General features: G+C 41.6%; 1 protein-coding gene across 1 annotated transcript; it reads left to right on the top strand.

Moving 5' to 3' along the window:
- The first annotated feature begins 775 nt into the window (after nucleotides 1-775).
- Nucleotides 776-6,785, top strand: LOC125513562 (succinate--CoA ligase [ADP-forming] subunit beta, mitochondrial). The gene is made up of 12 exons (XM_048678691.1): nucleotides 776-1,037; nucleotides 1,173-1,283; nucleotides 2,402-2,513; nucleotides 3,192-3,256; nucleotides 3,658-3,735; nucleotides 4,498-4,572; nucleotides 4,702-4,854; nucleotides 4,936-5,070; nucleotides 5,257-5,421; nucleotides 5,608-5,730; nucleotides 6,270-6,341; nucleotides 6,447-6,785. The coding sequence occupies exons 1-12, from the start codon at nucleotides 936-938 to the stop codon at nucleotides 6,522-6,524; spliced, it is 1,269 nt and encodes a 422-aa protein (XP_048534648.1). The 5' UTR covers nucleotides 776-935; the 3' UTR covers nucleotides 6,525-6,785.
- Nucleotides 6,786-12,856: the final 6,071 nt, after the last annotated feature.

The raw sequence follows: 12,856 nt of genomic DNA, 5'->3' as shown, positions 1-12,856 counted from the left end.
CGGGGCGAGGGGGAGATGTAGAGAAGGGAGTTCCGGCGTCGGAGATCAGGTTCCGCCCGTGCCACCCGTGCAGGCGACGGGCGTCAGTTATCCACTTGAAACCCAGGCTAGCTAGCTAGGTAGGTAATTCACACCAGTTTGTCAAGATCTATCAACATGAGATCTAATTTCGAAGATCCCGACGCGAGAAACGCAAGTTAAAATGGTTCATAATTTAGGCGTCCGGTTAAAAATGTTTTGCTTCAGAAACCGGATTAGAAAAACATAAACAAAACCCACATTCTCTCCCGTGAGAAAAAATTCCTTCAAAACTCACAACTTGCGACAAGAGGGGTACACACGATGTGTCACTTGTCACCATCGAAAAAAAAAGATAAAACGTTATTTGCATTGTTTTTTTTTTTGAGACAATAGAACGTTCTTTGCAAAAACAAAGGTCGAGCGGAACGTTCTTTGCACAAGGCCGAGGAGAGGTGAAGCTTTCATAGGCTGGTCCAATTGGTGCTTTTGTTGGCTGCCACATGAGGGATGTCCGTGGTTGTTGGTCCACGGCGCAGAGGTTAGGAGTATCGGAGGATGGGCCGGCTGGCCCATCCACACTCTTTATCATATTTTTGTCAAAAAAACTCTTTAGCATATTTTCACCCTAAAAAACAAACGTCAACTTTGTCATTCACGAATGACATGTGTGCCCCATGTTATGTAGGCCCACATGTCAGTCAAACTACGGTGATCCTAAATCAGCGGTCCCTTCGGCGTGAACTAGTCCATTTGCTCGGCGCAGCCGCACCCTTCCGCAAGAAAGAAAAGGGAGGGGAGGGGGGGAACAGAATAACATCAGACCCGCAAAGAGGAGGAGCGAAACGAAACAGCATCCCTGCCTTCCTCCACGCCCGTAGGGTTTCCGGATCGGAGGAGCCCAAGCCGCCGCAGCCATGGTTCGCGGATCGCTCGGGAGGTTGGCGTCGCGCACCCTCTCCGTCGCCGGCAAATGGCAGCACCAGCAGCTCCGCCGTCTCAACATCCACGAGTACCAGGTGCCCGCGTCCAGATCCCGCCGTTCCTTCCCCATTCTTCTCGATTCCTATTTGTGCGGATTCGTTTAATCTCGATTTGGAGGCCCGTCTGACAAGCTAGGGTTTCTGCCGGCCTTGCTTATGTGGGTGTCGCAGGGCGCGGAGTTGATGGGGAAGTTCGGGATCAACGTGCCCAAGGGCGCCGTGGTGGGGTCAGTGCAGGAGGTCAAGGAAGTTTTGAAGAACGTTTTCCCCAGTGAGAAAGAGGTGATGCTACCTAGGTTTCTAATGTTTTGTTTTTTTCGTGTCGTTGTTATCCTTCACTCGTGCAAATGCGAGGCTCGTGCTGCGCAGATGGTATTGAAATGTGTTAGCGAATCTAGTTTACTGCGAATTCCTGCTGAATCCGGATTAGGTTGGTAGAAATGTATTTCTTGTTTGGTAATGTTTGCTGTGATGTGCGATGCATTTTGGAAAGGAGGTTATTGGTTGCTATAATCTATGATGTGTGCGTATTCTGATAGCCTCGTTCTTGCAATTCGTACGCCTCTGTTTTATATTGTCCTGTGTGTTAAAAGTAACATTACTTACATCTGTAAATCACTCCACTGCCCTGCAAACAAAGGGAGTCATGCCATGCTGTAGTTGCTCTTGGAATTATAATGCTGTATTGGGATAGTTTTTGACCTCCAAGAAATACTCTATATTTTCTCCAAAAGCTGTTTTAATTAACTGAGATGACGTCCCAGGTTCTTTTCTGTATTCTGCACCTAGCTACTTGTGTAGCTGTGTTAGTTATCCTCGTGCTAGCAGATTGTTTGACCATGTTAATGAATCTAGTTTACTGCAAAATCCTGCTGAATCCGGGTTAGGTTGGTAGAAATGTATGTTTGGTTTGGTAATGTTGCTATAATCGATAATGTGTGCGTATTCTGATAGCCTCATTCTGGCAATTCATACGCTTGTATTGTATATTATTCTGTGTGTTAAAAGTAACATTACTTACATGTGTAAATCACTCCACCGCCCTTCAAACAAAGTGAGTCGTGTCACGCTATAGCTGCTCTTGGAATTATAATGCTTTGTTGGCATAGTTTTTTTTGCTAACGTTATGAACTCTTAAGAAATAGTCTATTTTTTCTCCAAAAGCTGTTTTAATTAACTGAGACGACGTCCCAGTTTCTTCTCGGTATTCTGCACCTAAATACTTGTGTAGCCTTGTTAGTTATCCTCGTGCCAGCAGATTGTTTGGCTGGGCAGTTCATTCCCAATACGAAGTATAGTAGATTTTCATCGATAATGTATTTCTGGTGCTGTTTGTATCATAGCTTGCACCATGTTATTATTGGTAGTTCAATTGTGTTTTAAAGATGACACCATTGCAGATAGTTGTGAAAAGCCAAATCCTTGCCGGTGGCCGTGGATTGGGAACTTTCAAAAGTGGACTGAAGGGTGGTGTTCATATTGTTAAGGCTGAGGAGGCTGAAAGCCTTGCAGGTAAATCTTTGTGAGCGGTAGTTTACATTATGGTATGTGGACATTCATGGTGTAGTAACGCAGTTTGAAGATATTGTGTATCCAAGTATTTGTTGAGATGTATTGTTGGGAAATTGGCTTAGCAGATCCACATTTATGCATAATCCTTATCATTCCTGACTGCATTACTAGAAATGCGCGCCACCTGGCCAATTTTATGGTATACAACTATCCATACACATGAAGGCCAAGCATATAATATACTGAGATCAGTTCATTTTATTGGTTGCGTCTAAATTGTTGTCATCACATTTATTAGTTATCATAGTGAAAACTGCAACTGCTCATGTGCTTCTATGAAGCGTGACATGATAATTACATTCAGGTTTAACTAAACTGATTTATTTTAGGTGATCTTTTCTTGGAATCTACTACCTCCATACCAAAATATAAGACGTTTGGCCTACCAAAACGTTTTATATTTTGGTATGGAGGTAATATGTTGTATCCATGCCTTTGTTGCCGGCTATAAGTGGTTTATTATTTAGTGGCCTACCAAAACGTTTTATATTGGATTTCTAGTGACATGTAGTGTTGTCATTAGTCATTTTCTTCAGAGTGAATCAACTAAATTGTAGTTACTTCTGTGTTGGTTGTGCATGTTTTCACTGTAGAGTGTTTGTACTGACTCATCTGCAGCTAAAATGCTTAACCAGGTCCTGGTAACAAAACAAACTGGTCCACAGGGGAAGGTTGTGGGCAAGGTTAGTTTTTTCTAATCTGATCCCATCTTTCAGTTGTGTTATGTAGCATTGCTAGAAATTAACGTTTTAGGTATTTTGTGACTCTTAACTAAGCAAGTTCTGGCTTCCACGGGCTTAATACTCACCTGATTTGTTTCTATCAATCTTTAGATGTATGATGTATGCACCAATTCCAGTGTACTTGTGTTCAATAAAGTAAAGACACAATAATAATATACAGTTGAATGGCCCAATCACCGTACCCAGTGTTCTTGCCGAGCAATGACAATAGTTAATTTACAACATATTTTTTGAGTTATTTTTAAGACAATAGATATTCAAATAATGCTTCTGTCATTTAGTTCTGCTTGATTCAGTGAAACATTTTTAACTACTGATATTTTTTCTGTTCTGTTTGACAGGTCTACTTATGCGAGAAAATGTCACTTGTTAATGAGATGTACTTTGCGATCACCCTTGACAGGAAGACTGCTGGTCCAGTATGTCATTGATCACTGGCCCGCTTGTTCATTTTGTCATTTTCATTACCCAACATCTGTTCAATTTTGTGAATAAATCAGTGCGGTCTATATTGTTTTTATAAGATTTCATGGTATTACAAACCTTTCTCATGTATAAGTGCCAAAGGAAATAGCTATTAGTGCTGTTGATTGTTTTTACTCCAGTCTTGTTTAGGATGTCGATCCATGATAATTTATAAGATTGTGTGCATGAATATGCTTACATGAAAAATATAGATTGTATTTTCATGGGAATAGTGTTCCTCTTTTGTCCCTACATAACAAGTTACCCCAATTATTTAATTGAAGTGATTAATGTATATATTATATTCAGTTTTCCATTTAAAAAATACCATTATATGGTAAACCTTCACATTAATCTTTAGTCGTCTAATAACAGGCTGTCACATTAGTATTTCACTGTATTAAGTTGCTTAAATTTTGGATGTATCATTAGACAAGTTTCCTCTACAGTTTTTTGAGGCCACGCAGCGATATTTTCTTTCTACTTCTGTATTTTTTACATAGGTATGAACTGAACATTTGGGGTGATGTGACCTAGTCCTTGAGTGTTCTTAGTTGTTTTGGCCGCTTTACTTTTTCTAAACCCTCTAATGTACTTAATCAATCAAACCTGTAGCTACTTAATGTCCATTCTTCCCTGTTTCAATTGCAGAGACTCATGCTGTGAGATTTTGTTTTCTAGTGCTGATTGCTAAGGTTCATATTTATCTTTTCCAGCTCATTATAGCTTGCGCCGAGGGAGGAACGAGCATTGAAGATCTTGCAGAGAAGTTCCCTGATAAGATCGTTAAGGTCATCTATTTCTTCAACTTGTTTTTGGATCAATGCGTACATATCTTGAGTAGCAGGTTCATATCAGAGCTTTTAGCGTCCTAATGATAATTTGCTTACACATTGAAATCCAATTCGTTATATTACCAGGTTCCTGTTGATGTATTCAAGGGAATCACTGATGAGGATGCAGCTAAAGTTGTTGATGGTCTGGCACCAAAGACAGCAGACAGGCAATCTTCTATAGAACAGATTAAGAAGCTATATGAACTTTTCTGCAAGACCGACTGCACAATGCTGGAGGTACTGCAGTGTGAAGTGATTCTCATTTGCGATGTTAAATATCTTTGGCATTCTTATGATCTGGATTTCTTATGTGAGTAGATAAATCCTCTTGCTGAGACAGCTGATAAAAAGCTAGTTGCTGCTGATGCAAAGTTGAACTTCGATGATAATGCTGCGTTTAGGCAGAAAGAAATATTTGCACTGCGTGATACAACACAGGAGGACCCCAGAGAGGTATTTCATGTGTTGCTCTTCTCTTTAATACCTTTTTCATGTTCAGTTTGTCTCTCTGTTAAATTGTTCTCTTTATTTTGTAATCCCTAACCCTTCTTTTGAAGGAAGATTTGCCTCTATAGATTATATTTTTGTTACAAATATAAGAGCAATATCAACTGAGATTTATCTTTACCAACTTTACAGGTGGCTGCTGCTAAAGCAGATTTGAACTACATCGGGCTTGATGGAGAGATTGGTTGCATGGTGAATGGTGCAGGATTGGCAATGGCTACGATGGACATCATTAAGCTGCATGGTGGTACACCTGCCAATTTTCTTGATGTTGGTGGGAGTGCATCCGAGGGACAGGTATATAGTGGGATTTTGTTTGTTTGTTTGTGTTATCATCCCTGGCGAAATGTATAAATACTATTAACAGCTAGAAGAGGTTGCAAAAACTAATGATTAATTACTTAAAATCCATGTGAAGAATTGTGTTTCCACCTTTTATTTTCAACAAATGCACACGTTCATTTTTCTAAAACTTTTATTCAGGTTGTGGAAGCATTTAAGATATTGACTTCAGACGATAGAGTGAAGGCAATTCTAGTGAACATTTTTGGAGGTATCATGAAATGTGACGTGATAGCAAGTGGAATAGTGAATGCAGCTAAACAGGTATCCATCAAGTTTTGATTGAATGAATGTACCATATTCTTGTAGCTCGTTTTAGTAAAATTATTTTCACCTCTTCGGTGTTTATTTATTTCTGTGGGGAACCTTATATTGAACTTGGCTACAGTTTATTTGCATCCGTTTCAGAAACTAACCCTTGACATACAAGTCAATATTTGTTTCAGTCTTCTGCTCGTTTTTTTTGTAACACCAAACTATCCCATATTTTTTGTGCATACTTTATTGTATGTGGTTTCATTATAGGATAGTTTGCTGTTACCTTTAGTGTCTTCTGCGAAAGATTTTTTCTGTATTGGTGATATTTCATCAAGTTCTGAACCTGATTAGCTACTGTGTATAATTTTGTATTTTTCCCATGATGTATGCTAGAAGAGTCCTTTCAGCATGTTATTGTTCCCCAGGAAATTTATGATAGTACATAGCATGTTATTTGGCTTAATATTCCTTGAGCTTACAACTACATAGCATGGTCTACATACTTTTCCTGTAGCAAATTCTTACACTTGTTCTCCTATTATCAGGTTGATCTTAAGGTCCCTGTTGTTGTTCGGCTAGAAGGCACCAATGTAGACCAAGGGAAAAGGATTCTTAAGGTATTGGTGATTATCTTTGTGCATGCGTGTTAGCTGAGTCATGCTTCCTTTGTTCTGAAGTTGTTCATGTTTGGGATTTGACTGGTCATGGTGCTCTGATTGCAGGAGAGTGGAATGACATTGATCACTGCAGAGGATCTTGATGATGCTGCAGAGAAGGCTGTAAAAGCATCAGTCAAATGATTAATGATTGTACCATATCAGTCTAAAGTTCTGTTTTCACTGGCACAAGAGGAGTGGTGCTCTCTTAGTGATTTTGGGGGCCGTAATCTTGAAGTGCATTTTTTTTGAAGTGGAGTGATTCCACTTTTGAGTTTTCCTTAAAACTTGTGATCTTTGTGTTAATAAACCTATATGGGCACAAAATTGAGCAGCCACTGTTATGAAGTTCAAGTAGGATTTACCTGTTTTGCCCGGATCAACAGGGTACATGTTGATGCTTCATTTGCCCTGTCAATTACTGCATCTTGCGTCTTAACTGCGCAGCCTAAGCTGTTAAAATCGTACAAACTGAAATTTCTTTAGGGGGTTATTTTTATTTTTTAATACTGCACCAAGTTTGCACGTTCTCTTGTATATGAGCCTGTTTCCTGTCTGTTGGGGGTTGGGTGAAAGTTTGAAACTGCTAACCCGGTCAGGTCACTCCTCTCCAGGCTCCACCTATTGTCTATGATAAATCTTGAATTATTGCTGAAGTATTGTCCTTGCAGCCGAGGTGTTGCTTCCGCAGTGGTTTCATGTGTCAATGTTCTGGCCTTGACATGAGCTTGCACAGTCGATGACCCATACGTGGCCCAACAGGCATTGCTGGTGCCTGGTGTGGTCTCTTCCTGCTGGCTATGGCATATCGTCCGCCCGTCCAGGAATGGCAAATTTGACAATTTTGACCCGAAGAGGAAATCAAATCACAGATTGAACTGTTCGTGAAAATATTTCATGCCGCCGATCTTTTTGTGTAGCGTCCGCCACGCAGGCGCCACACCCTACGGTGCAACGTCCAGCACGGGGGCGTTGCAAGCCAGTCCACCGTGGCAGCCTTGGGTCCCGCATCCAGTAGTGCAGTGCCTCCAAGCTAGGCGCCGCACATGTGCAGCGCCTAGCGCTCGGGCGCTGCATTATGACTTATCCACTGCGGCGGCCCTCTCCTCCCCTCCACCCCTTGCACCACCAGTTACAGAAACAACATACGCCGCGGCCCTCTCCCCCCCCCTCTCAATCCCCTCTCCCAAATTCTTCAGATCTGACGATTTGGTCCGTGGATTTCTTCACCAATCCATCCTAGAAGGTACTCTCCTTCGATTCCCTTCTTTCTATCCATAGAATGTATGATATTTTGAAGATTTGGGGTACCCTTGTTTGAATCTTGCATATATTAGATTTGGGGAACCCTTGTTAGATTAGAATGTTGCATGTATTAGAATCTTTTATGTATTAGATACCTAATTTTGCAACCCTAGTTTAGTTGATTTTATTGAAAAGATATGGTTTGGATACATAGGCTGACATGTTATTTATATGGAAAAAATATTTGTATTTAATCTTGCATGAAGTAGGCCTAGTTTAGTTTATTTGTGTTGAAATTATATTTGTATTGACAAGAATGCTTTGGATACATATGCTTTGAATTTTGCATGTACTAGGTGTACTTTAGTTTATTTGTATTCAAAAGATAATCGTGTTGACAAGAAAGCTTTCTTTCAAATTGTTAGGATGGTTTGGCTTCTCGATGATCACTGGGACAAACAACACCGGTTGTACGCTATGTCGGTGGAGCAACGGGTAATAATGAAAGTGGCCGTTGTTATGAATTTCGTGTTTATTTCAAACACAGATGCCCCATATGTAATGTTATGATTTGTTTGTTTGTAGGAGCTTGCACCTCTGAAGCTTCGGTCTCACGGGGTCACCCTTGGATGGATGCGCTATGATGAGCGATACACACCGTATGTAAGGGAGACATGACTTCTCCCTTTCATTCAGATGGTCAGACGGTCGACGCCACCCAACAATGCTACAGCACTCACCGCGCTTATTGATCATTGGAGGCCGTAGACACATAATTTCCATCTTCGGACCAGGGAGATGATCGTGACGCTCCAGGATATTGCTATGATCACCGGTCTTCCTATCGATGGGAATCCTCTATGTATGAGCAATGATTCTGATGGGTGGCGCGCGCAGATGAATGCCCTTATCGGTATGGTTCTTTCGAAGCCTCGGGAACCAGCAGCAGAAGACAAGAAGAAGGAAAGAGTCGCAGCCGGTGCTACTTTCACGTGGATTACTGAGCACTTTGGTACTTGCCCTCAGGAAGCTAATAAGGACATGGTCAAGACATATGCTCGTGTCTACATGTGGTACGTGATATCCAGGACTATGTTTGCTGATGGCACAGGCAAGAATGCTCCATGGATGTGGCTGAAGGCGTTGGCCGTCTTCGATAGCAAATGGAGTTGGGGTTCGGCGACACTGGCTTACTTGTATAGACATGTATGAAGTTGTTTCTTTTTCACTTCATTGCTACATTATGAATCCGATCTTGCTCTTAATTCAACCATGTTCTCTTTTATGTGAAGTTGGACGAAGCCTGTTGTAGGTCATCTGAAGGTATTGATGGTTGTTTGCTCGCACTTTCCATATGGAGCTGGGAGCGTTTGCCGGTTGGACGACCGAAGACCGTGAAGTACGAGGATTGGGACGACAAAGGCGACCCACTACGGCTCCCCACTTGGGCTTACAAGTGGGATGTGTTAAATGAGACGACAGATGATCCCTCGATCATGTACAAGTTGTATAAAAGCGAGCTGGACGCGATCACGCCTGAGCAGGTGAATTGACATTGCATAAGTGATTATGATGCTTCTATTGTAACTCGATATCAATTTTGCATTCTATCCCATTTTGCAGGTGGAATGGGAGCCGTATGGAAAAGGAGAGAGTTTTGGTAACCCTAGAGAGTTCAGGCCGAATCTGATGTGCACTAGGGATAGAGATCTCTGGCATATGCGGTGCCCACTCATATGCAACTGGGCGGTTGAGCTTCACCTCCCACATTGAGTGCTCCGTCAGTTTGGTTTGTTCCAGCCACACCCGCCGGAGTGGGAGGACACAGACAAGTTGCTACACGCGTAAGCTATAATTAACCTTGAGCACTTAGCAGCTTCTCGGCGGTTTCGATGGTGCTAATATTCTGTTTCTAACTTGCAGGTTGGATAGGAAAAAGCAGCGGAAGATCAAGGATTGGGACAAGCATCACAGGAAGTATGTCGTACAGTTTGCGCTTAGTGTGAAGCAAGCTAGGGCTGGAAAACCAGCCCAGCTTCGTGAGCACTGCCCGCTCGCGTTCAACAACTATCTCACATGGTTTCTTGCAAGTACCTGTGTGGAGGTATGCAAGCCGGCGTAGGCTGAGGAGATTTTGAAAGATCCTACCGTTTTTGATGAGATAGCCCAGCACCAGTACAACACATTAGTCAGGAAAGGCAACTCAGTGATCCCTTCAGCTCCAATGATGAACTTTGTGGTATTTGCCCTCTTTACTTTTCATTCACACTATGCACATCTTCGCTTGCCTAACACGTTAATACCGTTTCTGTTCATAGCGTGCCCAGATCAAGAAAGCAGCTGATGAGACCGAGACTATTCTTGAAACAACCCCGGCTGGCAAAAGCGATGAGGAAGGTGCACTTCGAGCATTCATCAAGGTTCACATCTCCTTCAAACTAGCACTTAACATGTGTTGCTACGTTCGATGTCTCATTCACTTGTACATGTTGCAGCGCCAGGGCCAAAAGTTAAGGCGGCTATCAAACCTTTTCGATTGTCGTGACCCCGAGTATGTATCACCAGAACGGTCTAGATCGGCGACACCATCAGATCCTGCTTCGGGGCAGGGCCATGGTGATCATTTGGAGGATGAGGATGTGGGTGTGGTCACCCGAGAGGTATGGCATGAGGATATATATCCAATTGTTGATTGCTACCTCTTGAGCACTATGTTGGTTTTCCTTTGAAAAGGAAAGGGTGATGCAGCAAAGTAGCGTAAGTATTTTCATCAGTTTTTGAGAACCAAGGTATCAATCCAGTAGGAGGCTACGCGCGAGTCCCTCGCACCTACAAAAAAAAAATAAATCATCGCAACCAACGCGATAAGGGGTTGTCAATCCCTACACGGTCACTTACGAGAGTGAGATGTGATAGATATGATAAAATAATATTTTTGGTATTTTTATGATAAAGATGCAAAGTAAAATAAAAGGCAATGAAAATAACTAAGTGTTGGAAGATTAATATGATGGAAGATAGACCCGGGGGCCATAGGTTTCACTAGTGCCTTCTCTCAAGAGCATAATTATTTTATGGTGGGTGAACAAATTACTGTCGAGCAATTGACAGAATTGAGCATAGTTATGAGAATATCTAGGTATGATCATGTATATAGGCATCACGTCCGAGACAAGTAGACCGACTCCTGCCTGTATCTACTACTATTACTCCACACCTCGACCGATATCCAACATGCATCTAGAGTATTAAGTTCATAAGAACAGAGTAACACTTTAAGCAAGATGACATGATGTAGAAGGATAAATTCATGCAATATGATAAAAAACCCATCTTGTTATCCTCGATGGCAACAATACAATACATGCCTTGCTGCCCCTACTGTCACTGGGAAAGGACACCGCAAGATTGAACCCAAATCTAAGCACTTCTCCCATTGCAAGAAAGATCAATCTAGTAGGCCAAACCAAACTGATAATTCGAAGAGACTTGCAAAGATAACCAATCATACATAAAAGAATTCAGAAGATTCAAATATTGTTCATAGATAAACTTGATCATAAACCCACAATTCATCGGTCTCAACAAACACACCGCAAAAGAAGATTACACGGAATAGATCTCCACAAGAGAGGGGGAGAACATTGTATTGAGATCCAAAAAGAGAGAAGAAGCCATCTAGCTAATAACTATGGACCCGAAGGTCTGAGGTAAACTACTAACACTTCATCGGAGGGGCTATGGTGTTGATGTAGAAGCCCTCCGTGATCGATGCCCCGTCCGGCGGAGCTCCGGAACAGGCCCAAAGATTGGATCTCGTGGATACAGAAAGTTACGGCGATGGAATTAGGGTTTTGGCTCCGTATCTGATCGTTTGGTACGTAGGTATATATAGGAGGAAGGAGTACGTCAGTGGAGCAACAGGGGCCCACGAGGGTGGAGGGCACGCCTGGGGGGTAGGCGCGCCCCCTACCTCGTGGCTTCCCTGTTGGTTGCTTGACGTAGGGTCCAAGTCTCCTGGATCTTATTCGTTTCAAAAATCATGTTCCCGAAGGTTTCATTCCGTTTGGACTCCGTTTGATATTCTTTTTCTGCGAAACTCTGAAATAGGCAAAAAACAACAATTTTGGGCTGGGCCTCCGGTTAATAGGTTAGTCCCAAAAATAATATAAAAGTGAATAATAAAGCCCAATAATGTCCATAAGAGAAGATAATATAGCATGGAGCAATCAAAAATTATAGATACGTTGGTGACGTATCAAGCATCCCCAAGCTTAATTCCTCCTCGTCCTCGAGTAGGTAAATGATAAAAATAGAATGCGGAATGCTACTAGACATAATTTCAATGTAATTCTTCTTAATTGTGGTATGAATATTCAGATCCGAAAGATTCAAGACAAAAGTTTAGTATTGACATAAAAAATAATAATACTTCAAGCATACTAACTAAGCAATTATGTCTTCTCAAAATAACATGGCCAAAGAAAGTTATCCCTACAAAATCATATAGTCTGGCTATGCTCTATCTTCACCACACAAAGTATTTAAATCATGCACAACCCCGATGACAAGCCAATCAATTGTTTCATACTTTTGACATTCTCAAACTTTTTCAATCTTCACGCAATACATGAGCGTGAGCCATGGACATAGCACTATATGTGGAATAGAATGGTGATTGTAGAGAAGAAAAAAAGGGAGAAGATAGTCTCACATCAACTAGGCGTATCAACGGGCTATGGAGATGCCCATTAATAGATATCAATGTGAGTGAGTAGGGATTGCCATGCAACAGATGCACTAGAGCTATAAGTATATGAAAGCTCAACAAAAGAAACTAAGTGGGTGTGCATCCAACTCGCTTGCTCACGAAGACCTAGGGCATTTTGAGGAAGCCCATCATTGGAATATGCAAGCCAAGTTTTATAATGAAAAATTCCCACTAGTATATGAAAGTGATATCATAGGAGACTCTCTATCATGAAGATCATGGTGCTACTTTGAAGCACAAGTGTCGTAAAAGGATAGTAGCATTGTCCCTTCTCTCTTTTTCTCTTATTTTTTTATTTGGGCATTTTCTCTTTTTATGGCCTCTCTTTTATCTCTCTCTTTTTTCTTTTTTTAGTCCGGAGTATCATCCCGACTTGTGGGGGAATCATAGTCTCCATCATCCTTTCCTCACTTGAGACAATACTCTAATAATGATGATCATCACACTTTTATTTACTTAC

The sequence above is a fragment of the Triticum urartu genome, chromosome 6 (genome assembly GCF_003073215.2).
Source record: "Triticum urartu cultivar G1812 chromosome 6, Tu2.1, whole genome shotgun sequence".
Taxonomy (NCBI): domain Eukaryota; kingdom Viridiplantae; phylum Streptophyta; class Magnoliopsida; order Poales; family Poaceae; genus Triticum; species Triticum urartu.
Note: the sequence above shows the minus strand (reverse complement) of the source record. Positions and strands in the feature narration are given on the sequence as shown.

What these genes read in the sequence shown, in the direction of transcription:
- LOC125513562 (XM_048678691.1), top strand. Translation starts at nt 936, where the DNA reads ATGGTTCGCGGATCGCTCGGGAGGTTGGCGTCGCGCACCCTCTCCGTC. An exon ending in CCGACTGCACAATGCTGGAG is followed by an intron (nt 4,855 to 4,935) that starts GTACTGCAGTGT and finishes TTATGTGAGTAG; the next exon opens with ATAAATCCTCTTGCTGAGAC. An exon ending in TAGTGAATGCAGCTAAACAG is followed by an intron (nt 5,731 to 6,269) that starts GTATCCATCAAG and finishes TCCTATTATCAG; the next exon opens with GTTGATCTTAAGGTCCCTGT.